Source organism: Amblyomma maculatum, chromosome 2 (genome assembly GCF_055883805.1).
Source record: "Amblyomma maculatum isolate TAMU_Amacu chromosome 2, ASM5588380v1, whole genome shotgun sequence".
Taxonomy (NCBI): Eukaryota; Metazoa; Arthropoda; class Arachnida; order Ixodida; family Ixodidae; genus Amblyomma; species Amblyomma maculatum.
In genome coordinates this window covers 107,860,668-107,876,624 of record NC_139345.1, presented here as the reverse complement: position 1 = coordinate 107,876,624, position 15,957 = coordinate 107,860,668, and the positions used below count along the sequence as shown (strand labels likewise).

At 46.1% G+C, this 15,957-nt stretch overlaps 1 protein-coding gene across 1 annotated transcript; it reads left to right on the top strand.

Moving 5' to 3' along the window:
• Positions 1–408: 408 nt before the first annotated feature.
• Positions 409–14,239, top strand: LOC146199511 (sulfotransferase ssu-1-like). Its single transcript, XM_084595005.1, has 3 exons — positions 409–637; positions 7,134–7,210; positions 12,502–14,239. The coding sequence occupies exons 2-3, from the start codon at positions 7,166–7,168 to the stop codon at positions 13,462–13,464; spliced, it is 1,008 nt and encodes a 335-aa protein (XP_084451131.1). The 5' UTR covers positions 409–637; positions 7,134–7,165; the 3' UTR covers positions 13,465–14,239.
• The last annotated feature ends 1,718 nt before the right edge of the window (positions 14,240–15,957 follow it).

The window sequence follows — 15,957 nt, the reverse complement described above, 5'->3', positions numbered from 1 at the left end:
ACCCGCAGCTTTCGAAGGCGCTTAATAAAACCTCGATAACGCCCTGCTCTCTTATTGGTGAGCTTTATTGAAGAGCACCACACCACTGCATCGATGCCGGGAAAGAAATAAAAGCTTATCTCGCACCTTTTCTTCTTTTTTTTTTATGTTTTCTTTGCAATTCTGCATACGACCACGCCTCCAACAGGGGACATGGCCGAGAAACAGCACCGAGACCTTCATAGCAAGCGTCATTCCCGCCAGTCGGCGTTCCCTTTCGCCAGGCGATTTTCTTAACAAAGGGAAGTATGATAGCGCGAGCTGGCACGCTTCTCGTCCGCATGCTGTCCTTTTCATTTCCCTCCTCTCCCCGCTCTCGCTCCCCGCTTCTGTGTCAACAGCGCGGTAAATGCCACTGGCGGCTGCGTAGAAGCGCCCTTGCCTATCAAACGCACGCGAGCCGTCGGAAGGGGCGTGCAGGAAAAGGGAAAAGACGCGCGCCAGCGAGAGCGAGACCAGCTTTCTACTCGACGTTGAGTGTTGATGGTTGCGCGCGCGCTGCTACCTGATTGTCTTTTCCGCCCGGCTTCGGTACGAGTTACACCGGTCAAGAAGACTCCGGAGGTCGTTCTGCGAGTTCCGTGTACCCTTGTCTGAGGTTTGTTGACATTTTGTGCCCTTTACTTCTGCAATGTTTACGCGACGTTCAACTGAAAGATATTGGTGCTCTGTACGACGCTTTGGAGTTGGTTTTCGGCAGTTCTCTTAGTTACTATATTGCGGCCGTGTGCAGGTTATTATATGTGAAAAATGGTGGTCTCAGGAGTCAGGACTACATCATCGCTACCCATCGGGTCAGTGGCGAAAGTAAATTGTACGACACACATTGTGCTAGATATTTCGAATGATGTTAGCCTCATGCAAAGCATTTATTCGACGAATTTCTTTGCCACCAAGTTCGTCGGCTATGCTGTATTTCTTAGTTAATTACGTAACTAGCCTAGAATGAAGTTAACGGGCAGCGAATGCTAAGAAACTTGGAGGACTCTTAAGCTTTTCTTATAAGAGTGCATGTTCTTGGTGCATACTCCCATCAGACGCAAGGGCAATGACTGGACAAATATGGAATCACGAAAACAGCACTGTTTTCTTTATTGTTTTGGCACGCGATTGAGTTAGCGAACCCCGTTCTCGTCGCGCGCTCACTAGGTCCCTTTTTTATGCAGCTTAAATCCTTTGCGATTCGCCGGTACCGTCCGTGATCCGAAAATCTTTCGTTCGATTCCCACCCAAATGCTTTCCCTCGATTACAGGAATCCCTGAAAATTTGGCGCTAATCGGAACATTTCAGACCTCCTCCTTAATTTTACTTTTCCGTTAGGGTTTTGCGCTCGCAGATAACGGTGGCGATGAAGAAATTTCCGCGACAGCACGGAAATTGTAACGTTGTCGCGTTAAATGTAGCAACCGAATTATTGTTTAAATGTTGAACTGCGTGAATTCTACCACTTATTCGAGCTTGCCCGCGACAAGCAGTTTTGAAGCAAAAGTGCCTCGCCATGTTCTACCAAATTCACGTGTGTTGTGTATGAGGCGTTTGTTGACGGTGAGCTGAATCAAACAAGTGCTACTATCGTGGCACCTTGTCAGTTATTTCGCTGCGTTGATTTTTTTTTTTTTTTTTACTTGTGCGACGGGTAGTGCACTGGCGACGCGGGAATTAAAGCGCTACGATGAAAGCGCCAACCACCAGGCAGCTACTTGGTTTCCAACACACGCAACACTATGGAATGATCAAACAGCTGCATGGTCCCTGTCTCAGCTTCAGTGCATACAGTGCGGATAGCTGTAGCTCGGGACGAGGTGTCTTAAAGGTACGCGTGCTGTCGAGATAGGTTTCCTCGTTGCGGCAAGGTGTCCTCGATTCCGCAGGAAATCGCATGCACGCTGCGACATGCGAAATACTATAATGACGTCCGCTAAGAGATACGTGTAGTGTGCGTGTGTACGATCATTGTACGCGCGGCCTTTGGGAAATTGCATTTCCAGTGGCGCCTATACGCAAGTTTCAGTGAAACCGTGAGATGGCTTGTCTCAGGCGGGTGAATGCGCAGTCGAGGAGGAGATAATCTGCTCCCGGCCACGCTCGCTGAAGCGAAACGATGTCCCTGGCACATTCAAAAAACAAACGAGAAAACACGGCACGTGTCTGTAGAGGAACGGAATATTGCGTTCCAAAGGCAGAACCTGCTTTACGTGTCCCGTCTTGATTCGCTGCGCCAACAGAGCGTAGGACGAGACGCGGTGGCGGCTTTTATAAATCCGTGTGACCCAGAGAGCGTTGCAGAAGCGAGCTATAGTGTTGGTGCCTCTGAGCAGTGCATGTTTTTTTAGGCCTAGCAAGTCTGAGGAGACGGGGTATTGGCAATTTTTACGATCTACAGGCGGTGCCACAGTTGAGCCAAGATGGCGGCCGTAAAGATGACTCCGTTTATGGTCAGCCTGCGCCCAATAAGTATCCTTCATTGCATGATTGAATCTCGTTGTTTTATTGCGAAAGCAATACCACGCCAGGTTTCGGCCCGTCGCGTAGTCCGTGGCCGCAGCCACCAACGACCTTGAACAGCCGCGAAGAGGAATAAAAACGCTCGGTCACCCCCAGCTAATGCTTTCGCTCCATATTCGGTTCAGCAGCGTTGAACCCTTCTCTCTCTCTCTCTTGTTAAGATGAGCGCCTTGTTTTCGCCAAAGATTGTACTAATCAGAGAAAAACGAAGAACCGATAGCAAAGCTTTAGTACGTGCCCCTTTGCAGACGCAGTCTCTAGAACAGTGTATCATAGCTGGATCATTCTCATGATGCTGCTTTAGTCTTATGCTTATGGAAACTGCTGCGCAAACAAGAAAGGGGACACACAAAGACGCGATTGTTCTTCTGCATGCATGAGGGCAATCTTCCCACAAGTGCCATCTTTCATACAAGCCCGGACCATTTCAAGAAAGCCATAGAGACATTGTTTTATTAACACCAGGTTGTTTGCCCACCCCTCATGTAAAGCCCTCACCCAAGGGCCCTTGAGGTATCCGAAATAAATAAATAAATAAATTGAGACGCCAATATAACACTAGCACGTATACGCAGGCTGCCAGAGGTACCGTCTTTGCCAAAAGTAACCAGACTGCATGGTTTGCTTTCCGCTTGTACTCTAAAGCCAACATTGATTGCCAGATGATCACAACTTGTTAGCAAGTGAGGACAGGAGCTCGCCTTTACTGTGCACAAATTTACGGACTCAGAAGTGGTACGAATTCTCTGCTGCCCGACTGAGAAGCGATACACGCAGCCTGGTTACTTTTGGCAAAGACGGTACCTTCGGCTACCATCCAGCAGTGCCTATGGACAGGGTGTCTTGAATAAAGGGTACCACTCCTTCTCCATCCGAAGTTCCCGAGTTGCTTCAACCTTTGCACAGGCTCTTTGTTATCCAGCTCGTAGAAGGGCTCGTATCTCAATCAGCCTTTCCATGTCATCGCAGTGTACAGCAGCCGCATCTTTTGGACACTATCAGAGACAACTGATAATAAAAAAAGTTCTGGTTATAACAAATTCGTGCTATTGTTAGTTTTCCGCCTCACGTTTTTCTCGCCAGTTCTCTACTGGGTGCGTTACATTTTCCAGAAAGCGCAGGCGCTCCACAGTTTCTTTGTGTTGCTCGCAACACCGACCCTTAACGGAGTTCGCCAGACGCAGACGGAGTTCGTTGTAGGATGTTGAACCGGCCTCAGTGTGTTTACACTTTTCTGGCTTCTTCGCAAACGTACTTGGCAGAGACTGTACCGAGGGTCGCTCTGTCATATGCGACAGTGACAGACAATTCTACAGCAAATCTATTGTGAGCTTGAAAAGAAATAGCGATCACTTAGCTCTGACAGGACGAAGCACCCCTCGCCCATAGCATTGTCTGCAACTGAGCGGTTCCAGCCAGACGAACTTCGCGTACGGCGTAGCAAGATACGCTTCACTCGGTGTAACGGTCGTTTTTGAACTTTTTTTTTTTTAGTTTTTGCGCAGCCGGTATACATTCTGCTGTGTCACGCTGTTGCGAGCGAATTTTTTGTGCTTTTATGGATTCCAAAGGCATGCCAGCGTCGGTATATCCGGTTTAGTGACATTTGTTCTCGAGTTCAGTAAGCGAGGTGAAGGAACGTTAATTCTGGGAAGAGACACATATGTAAGAACAGATCGTATAGTAAATTCGAGCTACGCATTTCACAAATCGACGCTTCTCATAATGACTATACAAACTCATGCAGACGTTTGCCTCGGAGGAACCTGATTAGAAATACCGACTGTTCTTATCTCTATCAAATAATTCCTTATTCTGGATCTGTCCAAGCCTTTTCTTTTTTTTTTTCTTTTTTCGAGAAGATGAGCCTAAAACTAAAAAGCCTGAAATAACCCAATGGCCGAATACAATAGATGATCACTGTGTGGAGATGGTTGATCGGGCATTCTCTTAATGAGAATGCATGAACGAGCATTAAGTATTCATTTTACTCGATCCAAGGTAAATGGGCGTCCTGCTTGTTACGTGTCGAAGCAAGTTTTAAAGGGACAAGGTATATAGGCAAATGTAAGTTGGCCTGAAGTTGATAAGGTATGTTGCGTTCGAAGCACAGATACCACTCTCTCCGGAAATCGAAATTTTATAAGTTAGAGTTAGTCTTTTTTTTTTTTTTTTTTCTGCCATTCGGCTGGATTTTGCCGAGTATTCGTTAAAGAAAGAAAAACAGAGGGAAGTTTTCTGAAAAACAACTAGTTGACATGTTGGCATTCAGCTTTCGCACTATGTTCAGCGGGAAGGCGGGGCATCACGTATCGCGCGTATATAGCCCGCACTTTGACAGCAGCGATAAATCTGCCGCTTAATCGTGGGAGTAGCCACAGCATGCTTTTTCGTGAAGCTCATGCGCGTTTCCTCGTCAAACGTGTGCAGTTGATAAACCTTCTTAACCGATCAGCTAGCTAGCTGTCGATTAGATGATAGTAAACAAACACTGTCTAGGCGACGGGGTACGTCGTGGTGACGCAGACCTCACACCACTTGCACACTTTCAAGTATCTATCCGCCCGCATGTTTTGGTGCGTCGGTATGCTTGGGTTGCGGTCACTGTCGCGGTCGTGTGAGCCTGGTGGCCTTCTCTCTGTCGAGGTTGTCTGCCGGAGTTGAGTGCTTATCTCGCGCGCTCCGAAAAACCCCTCTATTGCCTCCCCCGTAAGATGCTGGCATGCTGAAGGGTTTCACCGGCAAACCATCACACCTTTTCATGAACGATCGCAGAACGATGTCTACTGTGGCATTTTCATGAACTCCAGTGTCCGGGATACAAATGATGAGGCGTTGAATGTTTGTGTTGTTAGATCTGTGTCTGTGTTGCTTTTATTCCGGGGAGGGTCCCCATGACTTTGTTGTCGATTCTTCCAACACTGTATGCCCTCGCTGCAGCCATTGAATTCGTCCAGCAACTCAGCCGCTGCCGGTTGGCCTTAGCCAGGGCTAGGGATATGGCGATCGATTGTATGTACGTCATTGTGCGCACTGACGCACGGTTGGTTATCTTTTCTTCCACGTCCGCTACTGCTATCAATCTCGCATTTTCCTCCGTTCTGTACTTGGACGCATCTACATGCAAAACCTATCTGTTTCTTTAGGAACCCGTCCAACTCCGACGATCTCACCGTCTTTCTTTCGTGGTTCCTTCGATCTTGGTGTGAAAAAAGCCCTTTATTACCAAAAAATTATAGTCTCAGCCTAAGGTAGCCGAAGGCCCTCCTGACTGACTCCGACTCAAGCACAAAATATGCTGGTGACGCGGGCCAAAGGGGCGGCGGAGGCAAAGGGGAATGTGGACCTGACAAGATCGACCTCTGAAGCTCCAAATCTATCCTTCCCTCATTCTTATGCCCCAAGTATTCTTCTCCGGATTTCTTGTACTATTACTACTTACTACAAGGCGACGAGCCGGTGGCAGCAACTCTTTGTCACACAACTACACTAGTTATACAGCAATACCACCGTCTCATCACACCCCTGGGTTCCCAATATAGTTAATTTCAACTTTTACTGAGCGTAACTCGCACTGAACTGGAGTTAACTCATCTACTCACGAAAATAATTTTGTTCTGTTAAGGCTGCCTTTCTTACAGAGAAGTAAGTTTAACTTTAGCCTTTCTTCTTCTGTTCAAACCAAACAAAAACTTACCTATAATTATAAGCTAGAGAAGGCTAAAGAATAAATTGCAGACGTCTCTATCAACGGCGATATACCGTAAAGGCCCCGCGTCGCAGAAAACCCGGCGTCGGCGTTGTCGTAATGACGTCACAGCTACGTGACCTCGCGCAGGAACTTCAACCATCAACGCTCACGTGCTACATGATGTTACGGTTGATAGGAAAGGGATTAAATAAAGTTTGAAATGTAACGCGAATTAATGTTGTCGCGCGCCTCCAAGGATGTAACTTCATAAAATAATTCTTTGTGTTTTCTTTGTACTGTCAATGTTCCTCACTCGGGACTAGGTGCTCAGTATAAACTTCGCGTCTTTAGATTTGTCAGCATCGAGGGACAGATGGCCGCAGGCTGTTATCGCGTCATACCCTTAACGCGTCACTGGAGCGTCGTATAGCCAAACTTGATTTTAACCATAAAACCGTATATGACTAACTATAATTTAACGCGTCATGCCCTTACATCTAATTTTCTCGCCGATAATTGCGCTTTTCGCCGTCGTACAAGCGTCAATTAATCCAGACATTAAGAAAGCGATAGTCGATATACATTATTGAACAGTAATTCCATACAATTGCCCTCGCTCTCTTAAGCAACGTCATGGGTTCCTTGTTTGAGTTATCTCGGTATTGCTATTACTCTCCTTGTGTCACTGTTTGTTTCCGATTTAGGAAATTGTACTACTCAGTTCAGCCAGGGAAATAGCCGACATCAAGTTGTCCAACGGCGCATATGCAGCGTCGGTACATCTTGCCCTATCAGCCATGTTTTACTGAGAAGCTCTCAATATGTGAGTTATGTGGAACTTGCGAGAATTTCATCAATGACTTAACAAAGCTGTTTGTGTTTATTTCCACAACACAGGTCGGAAGAACAAAGGGTGAAGCACGTCTGCCATGCCGTCGTCCTGGAACCCCCTCGAAGAGGAAGCCGTTAAAAAGGTCTGCGAGGATAATCGCGAGAATCCTATCTCCTAAAACTAGTGCACTGTTCTAGTCGGGCACTTGCATATCCCTGAACTGTGGCTGCTTTTTTTTTTCTTTTTTTTTAATCGTCGCAGAACATTGAGCTCGCATCTTCCTTAGCGCAAGTTCTGTTTTTTTTTTTTTTTCGATCTCGCTGTAATTGCTTTTTTTTTTTTTTTTTGCATTGATTTCCAGGGAGAAGCCCGTCAGCCGGGGAATTTATTTTAGTTTTGATGCTTGAATTCCATCAGGTATTATCATTGCAGTTCTGGCTAAGAGCCCTATCTAAGAAGCTGTTTACAAAGTTTTGTTGAAGTATAGGCACGTGAGTTTTTGCTATCAAATTGTTTTATCAATCCCTTTTGTAGTCATGCATATTCTGCACTTCAACTTTCACTCAACTTTCCCAGTGTTTCTCGGATTCCTTAAACCTACTCCTCTTACTGCAGGTGAATACTGCTTAAGACCCTAAGCAGGCGTCGGGGGTAGACTGTAGTTCTGAGGCCAGTTGCGTTCATGCAAAAAAAAAAAAAAAAAACTGAAAATTGGTACCTTCGCTCCAGGCTCAAAAACGGCGAGCTGATGTCCAAACCTAAGGCTGCAACTGGATATCATAGCATATCAGCTAGAAGCTCAGCCCTGTTTTCTAGGAGATAAGTTTATCACCGGAATTTTGGCTCATAAAAATAAAATGCAATTTCTTATGCCGTCCAGTGCTAACTTTACATTCAAGCATGCTGCAATGGGCAGCCTCGTTAACAAAGCAAAAAAAAGCAAACCACACACGTGCCTTCACGCAGCTCGTTAACCCTAGGGCGAGGATGCGTAGCCAGCAGTCCTCCAAATGAAGAAACCCAACGCGCAGCAATTTTCGGGCACCGAAATGGCGAAACCTCCATTTCGTATTCTTGGCTATATGCTACATGTATACTGCTTTCAAAAATATTGAAGGCGCTCACTTTTTATGACAACAGTCAGCCAACTATTCCCAGTGCCCGAGTACTCTTACAAAAACCTTCAGCTTAATGGAAGATGCATGTTGCACGTAAACTTGTTGATCGCGGATTTTAAGAGGGCTCACCAGCTGCAAGGCAACTCAGATTTGAATTTTTTTTGTCGATAGATGGCAGCACTTAAGCACCACAAAAGGGAGGAAAGTTCTATTCCCCGTCCAGGTGTGTAAATTACACCGTGACACGAAAGTGTTACTTCTTCCGCGTACAAAAAGTAGAGCCGAGAACTTTCAGTTGATATGCGGCCAAACCTGGGGGACCGGAGTGGGGGCCAGAGAATGGTCCTTTTCTCCAGTAGCGCACCATTGTAGTGTTTTCCAGTTTGGGTCGCCTATGCCCCCTCCCATCTTTTGTGCGAAGGAAGAGAAGGAAGATGAGGAGGAAAGGCAGGGAGGTTAACTGGTAAAAGAAACCGGTTTACTACTCTTTACAGTGGTAGGGTGAGGATTCTTTGCAGGCAGTACTAAGCAGGGCTGGTTTCGACTAGGGAGAGAGAAAGGTGTGAATCATCTTTTGACAGAGTTGAAAACGTGAAGGGAACCTTCCCCCATATTAGACTTTGGTTACTGGAAAACAATCCATTGTGTTGGGGACCCTAGTATTCAGCCCCCAGATAAAAGGAAAGAAAGGAACTCCTAGTGCACAAAATCTTGTCTGCTTCCCTTTCCAGCATTGCCTCGGTTACATAGCCACAGAGAGGTGTCCGCGAGTGTATGACCGTTTACTTTGCCTAGTTGCCTGCCAGCGTTCACGTCGCCGAACACATATATCTTCCGCTCCTTCGTACCAAGAAGACATGTGTGTTTCGTTCAATCCTTGATTGTGTGTAAAATGAAAGCAACGACGGGATGTGGGCGGACAGTTGGCGATATCCTGTACAAAGAAATCACATCTGAAGCCATAAGGTACGGAAAGGACCACGAGTGCTTAGCACTAAAGCAAATCGAGAAGGAATGCAACGTTGTGGTAAAAGAGTGCGGCCTGTTTGCTGACCAGGAAAACCCCTTTCTTGGCGCTTCCCCTGACGGACTCATTGGGGAGGATATCCTCGTCGAAGTCAAGTGTCCGTAAGGAGTTCGCGCCAAAAAAATAACCTGCTGTGTCGAAAACAAGTACTGAAGATGGCAGCTGAAGACTAACAGCAATTATTGGTACCAAGTACAAGGCCAGCTCAATATTGCTCGCCGTCAAAAGTGCTTGTTTGTAATCTGGACCAAAAATGGCATGAGTATTGAGGTGATTTCCAGGCACGAATCGTTTTGGGAGGACGAGATGTTGCCACGTCTCAAAAAATTTTATATGCACTGTTTGCTGCCAGAACTCGTGGACCCAAGAAGAAGCCGTGGCCTTCCAATTCGCGAACCTCATTACATTGTCGAAGCACAGATGACTCGCTCACTCAAGCGACCTTTGAATGCAAAAACTAAAAATGAAGACAGCCGAGAAATCGTCTAGGACACCCTTCCTGACTACAGAGCATCTTTCCCCTTTCCTTTTGTCACTGTCACGATCATGTATTGGAACAGGTTTCTTGCTACTGGTTTATTTTGTTCAAATAAAAAAATGCAATCTAAACAGAAGGAAAGAGGGGTGGTGGCCACGCCACCCGCGTATGATCTTTTGTACGCAAAAACGGGGCAGCAACCCTAAAAGGAAATCTTCCAACCAATTCCGACTGGTTTGCAAGCTGAAATTCCTTACCTCATATGATTTCCAAGGAAGGCTTAGTAGGCGCCCTACTTCGAGTTGCATTTTTTTTTTTGTCGCTGTGTATTTTGCAGCGTGGTGCAGGAGGTCCTGCTAGCTGCGGCGCATACCGAGCCGGCTCTAAATGGGAGAATAAAGGCAGTGGTCGAACGCTTGACTTAGCGAAACCGGTTTAGAAGTGGAACTAAATGATTTTGCCTGCCAGGCTACTCGCCTTTGAGGTCATGTTATTTACACGACGGACCGGTTCGACCAGTTCTCATGAGGTCGGAGCCACAGTACAGCAGAGGTTAGACAAGAAAGGGAACGAAATGGTTATTTCACCCCTTGCCTTGGGAGATGTCAGCGTGTATAGACCTTTCCAACCTGATTGAAGCCATAGGTATCATAGGGCTCGCTGGATTGATTTTTCAGCTGGCGCTACCAACCGATCCGTGGGCAATGCAGTAGAGGCTAGGCAGGAAAAGGAAGGAGACAGGATTCTGTCCCCTTGCTGTGGAGAGTGGATGTTCGCTTTTCATGCGGAGGTGTGAAGGGGGAGGTTGGAGAAAGGGTGCGAGGTGATTAGAGCTCAAGAGCCCACTTCCCACATCATGGGCACAAAAGCCAACAAAGGCTCATCTCCTTTGCTTTCCTGTCGCGCCTCTTCTACATGCACAATGGATAGGTGCCAAGGATGTTTGCTCCTGCCTTCACTTGTATCCTACTATAGGTCGCCTGAACCACTGCACACCTTTGTTGGGGTGGGAACAATGCTGTTCTCCCACATAAATGGCCCTGTGAGTCACTTATGCTTTGGTGCGAAAAATGTTATATCCTCGGGCAGCGGGGGAGGGGTTCTTCTTGACTGCGCCTGGCATCTCACTTCACAGCCCAAGCAAGAAAAAAGGACAGAAAGAAGTCAAGTTGGTCAAAATTTCGAGAAAAACATGCGCGCACTAACATTGACAAGCAAGAGGTTGGTGGTAGAGTGTAGTATTGTCTAAGCAGTTTGACACCAGATGGAGCCACGACGCAAATAGTTAAATTTGGCGCGAACTTCAATTCCCGCAGAAAATACATTCACAACTTTCAGAACCTGTAAAACGCTAACAATAGGTTCGATATGGATAAAAATTGCAGATTAACAATTAGGAAAGAAAAAGGGAGGAAATGTTGCGGAGGAAATTTTGATGTTTAGCCTAGTTTTTTATGAGATGACAAGGAAGACCGACATATCTAAAAACGCAATTTTTAGGAATATTTCTCTGATTTGAAATAAAATGAAGCCTTAAAAATAAAATCTGCCCGCAACATTTCCTCTATTCTCTAAAGACGAAAACGCTGCCACAAACCCCATGAAAATTTAACCGCATTTGGACACGCTAGAGCTTCTGAAAGTTACCATGTATTTTCTATGGACGTTGGCACTGGTGAGCCCTCTTAAGCGCGGCATTTCTACACTTACTTGATATAACAGCAGAAATCGCTTGAACGTATGTTGCCTGATGGTAGCTTACTTTGTTGTGGCTGGCACTCATGTTGTAGCGCAAAATCCTGAATTGCAGAGTGCAGCTACCGTGCTTAGGCGTTCTCAGTCGCCGCAGTCACGCGCTAGATGGACGTTCCTATGGGTAAAAATGCGGCTTTGTGTGCGAAGTCGAGGCCGATATTGCTGATGTCCGCCCGGCGCCTTGATGAGGTGTTCTATCTACCGCAGTTCAGTCAGAGCTAAGGACTTTTATTTCGAAAAGACTATCTTTTAAACATTTTGTTCACTTAATATTGTTTGTTTTTCTCCGTTGGAATTTACACATGCCAACGCAGACGTGCTCAATGACAACATATATGCGTGTTTTTGCAGCAGTAACGCTGAAATAGTACTCCCGCTTTGGAAGACTGACAACGAGATTGAATTCGACTATGGTTAGTTGTCTCGTTCAGTGCGGATGCCTTTTTTTTTTTTTTAATGCACGTATGATTCAAACACAAATCACATATGCATGCTGACCCCACTCTGCACCTTTTCTATTTTTCTACTTGGCAGCGGCACCAACCTCAGTGCATGTTTTGCATTGCACAGACAAATTTACGAAGGTAGCAACGTGGCTTAACGACTATTTCATTCTGATACAGTTTATTCACCGTTCCTCGTCTGTAGTGCAATACAACTCACGAACTACGCGACAGCTAGGCCATCTCCTCATGTATGATACATGAAAATAAATGCAGTCAAATCTAGTCCAATCAAGTGGACTTAAAAGTTAGGATATTCGGTCAGTGGCACCACGTGATTGTAAAGACTTCGCAGCTAATTATTTGCGATGGTTAATTAATCTGTAGTCACGGTTGCGAGCACAACAGTAGATTAATCGCAACATCACGATAATTGGTATATGCTGTCATCTGGAAGGCCTCTTTTGAGGGACACATGCCAATTTATTGATTTGTGTTCGACTATTATGCTGAATAGTATATATGCAAGCAGTGCCTCCTCTCGAGGAATTTCATAGAGTTTTATTGTGCTAATCTACTTTCTTGCACTGGTTTTATGCGCTTGCGTTGCAGGCATGCCAACCTGAAGCCAAGTGTCTCAACGCGTACCGGGACTTTGACGGGCTGTACGTAAGCCACGTGTTCACCGATCGAAACTTGCGCTCCGCCCTCTCCTACGAACCGATGGAGGGCGACGTCTTCATCGTGAGCTACCCGAAATGTGGCACTACGTGGATGCAACACATTGTGTACAACATATACCGCAACGGCGTGCCTCCGGCAAGCCACATGGAATTCATGACCATGGCTCCGTTCATGGAGTTTCTGGGAGCCGAGGGAGCTCGTTCTATGCCGCGTCCTGGAGCTATTAAGACCCATTTACCATTCAGCAAGCAGCCTTACTCGGCGAAGGCCAAGTACATCTGCGTCACACGAAACCCGTACGACTGCTGCGTGTCATTCTACTACCACACGAGGAACTTCCCTCCTTACCTGTTCGAGGATGGCACATTCGATCAATTCTTCGACATGTTCATGGAAGGCAAAGTGGACTACGGAGACTACTTCGACCACGTCTTGTCCTGGTACGAGCACCGCGGTGATAGCAATGTGCTCTTCATCACCTATGAAGACATCAAAAAGGACACTCCTGGCTCGGTCCTTAAAATTGCCGATTTCTTAGGCAAGGAAGAGTACGGGGACAAGCTGAGGCAGAATCAAGATCTGCTTCAGAAGATACTCGGCGCCATCAGCATCGAATCGATGAAAAAAATCAATGAGCAAATCAAGAAATGGAGCCAGGAACTGACATCGGTGGCCCCGGAGTTGTTGCCCCCGGGAGCGAGGTCTGTTGTGGAGTCCTTGGGTAGTTTGCTCACAAAGCCGGTCCAGGGCGAGTTCGTACGTAAGGGTATCGTAGGAGACTGGAGGAACCACTTTTCGCCAGAGCAGGTTGACCGGATGAAAAAACGAATCGCACTGAAGACTGCTGGCAGTGACCTTATGGACCTCTGGAAGGACACGGGCCTACCTTGAACCTTCGCAAACGTCCAGCTGTACATTTTCATTGCCGAGCACTCTTCAAGAAGCTTATTTCTTATTTACTTCCCACTATTTACATGATTATAAATAAAATAACATAAAGCAGAATTCGTGAACGTGTTGAGAAAACTGCTAGACCAAGATAGGGGTGTCGTCACAGTTGGCACGGTACAAGCTGACGAAGTGCATCGTATTAGCTTTCTCTGTAAGCGAAAGGTGATGCCTTGAAGCTCTTGCATAAAGCGTCGTGCTCAAGCACCACAACGACAGGGCAGGTAGTGTATCCTTGTGCGGGCAGAAGTTGTTTATATATGAAAATTTCGACAAAGTATGCATTTGGCGTCAGTAACGCCATTGAATCAATCATTTATGTGTCACTGTAGCAACTTTAATCAGTAATTAAGCTTCCATTCATTAGGCATTGTTAACAATTCTGTGCCACTTTAATGTGTCCCAAAGGCAAAGCGTCCAGTGCAGTTTTTCCTGTGCGATAGGGCGGGAAGGCAGAAATGCTGTATCGCCAGATAACCATGCACTGTCATGGACGGCATGCTAAGAAAAATTAGAACCTTGACATTAATGAAATCAATTTCAATGCAAACACTCAACTTTATCATAAAGGAGCACTGATAATTTTGTGCTTATTTTGAAAATAAACACCAGATATGCCTGAAATTCTAGACTTCTACAGAAAATGAAAACTTTGTACAAAAATTGCATATATGGGCCCCTTTCTTTCTGTTAAGAATTCAGAATCTTTTTATAACAATTTTTTTTTTTTTTTTTAGCCCATGCTGTTGACTCGGACAGTGGTACAGTGGAAGGGACTCGCTGCATATTGCATGAAGTAATGCTGGAAATAATTTATATCGACTTCGTATTTCGCGCGATGGTTTTATCGCGACACCGTGCAAATGTCATTTGCTGTCCTTAAGTCTCAATGTAGTCGATGCGGTTTAGAGTTTTGAATTGGTGTATCCTATTGCGTATCGTGTTGATTCGACGCTCTTTTCCAAATCATTTGTACAAAGTCCATGTACATAGGACATTATTTCAATGTAATAAATACCATGTTTAAAAAAAAAAACAAAAAAAAAGACGCGGTAACACTGTGGTTAAGACGCTCGGCAACTAAACCGGAATATGAGAGTTCGAACCCGACCATTGCGGCCGCGTTTCGACGGATGCGAAAGGCAAAGGCGTTCATGTGCTGTGCGATGTCAGCGCACGTTAAAGATCCCCAGGTGGTCGAAATTACTCCGAAGCCCTCCACTACGACTCCTCTTTCTCTCTTTCTACTTTAACTCCCACCTTCCCCTCTTCCCTTACGGCGCGGTTCAGGTGTCCACAGACACGTGTGACAGATACTGCGCCTTTCCCTTCTTGTGAACCAATTAAAAAAATATATATCTTCGCTGCCCTCCGGGCTACAGCGCCTCTTTCTCCTTTTCTTTTTCACTAGCTACTACCTACCTTCCTTTATTGCACGGTAGAGGTGTCCACCGAGAGTACTGCTCCTTTGCTTTCCTATAAGCCATTTTACATCTTATATGCGGAGCAATGGGCTCCTGAATGCTCTTAGAGAAGGCTGGTGACTCTCTCTAACGTTATGCAAACGTACGAAACTGAAATTGCACAATGCATAGCTTGTACAGGAATCAGTTATTTAACCTAAGCTAGAGGATGAAGGGTATTGTGCAATAAACGTTTATCGTTACTGCGCAAAAAAAAAAAAAAAAATTGTCACGACTGTGACTATGGGCAACGTTTCTACAAACAATGCAAATTGCCGTACGCAAGTTTAAATTTGCGAGTCATGTTACATTATGTAATGACTGAGCAGTTTGGTTTGTTTTAAGGGGTTTAACGTTCCAAAGCGACTCAGGCTACCACAGTAGAAGGCTCCGGAAATTTTTACCACCAGGAGTTCTTTAACGTGCCCTGATATCGCACAGACAGAACACGGGCGCCTTGCTTTTCGCCTCCATTGAAAAGCGGCTGCCACAGCCGGGATTCACGCTCGCATCCTTGTGCACAGCGGTCGAGCACCCTAACCAATGCACCACTACGGCGGGGCACTATGAGTGATGTTTGTACAGACCTTCCACGTTACAGCACGTTGCTTTGTAAACTGCTGAGTTGTGCTATTTTCCGTAATCTCCACCTACGGACATGAGATGGAGGCCTGCAACGCCGCACGCAAGCGTTGCGGGACTGTGTACTGCCACGGTCGTACGCGAACGCATTTGCTGCCAATTCGCGTTCCGAGGCCCCTTCCAACGAGCCTGATGTACAGCAACAAATTTCCCCAGTCCCTACCATGACGGAAAATGAGAAACAGTCGACGGGCCTCATCAGCGGAGACCGCCGAAGAACTATCACGTAAGGGCGAGACATCCTTATTAACCGACGGATCAAACGCGGACTTTCAGTCCCCTCTGGCCGAGCAGCTGAGCATGGAGGGGTCATTCTCAGTGGGGCTTCCAA

Excerpts from the sequence above, each read along its gene's own strand:
- LOC146199511 (XM_084595005.1), top strand. The coding sequence starts at position 7,166 with ATGCCGTCGTCCTGGAACCCCCTCGAAGAGGAAGCCGTTAAAAAG. Across the intron at positions 7,211-12,501 it reads AAGAGGAAGCCGTTAAAAAG|GCATGCCAACCTGAAGCCAA; the intron begins GTCTGCGAGGAT and ends CTTGCGTTGCAG.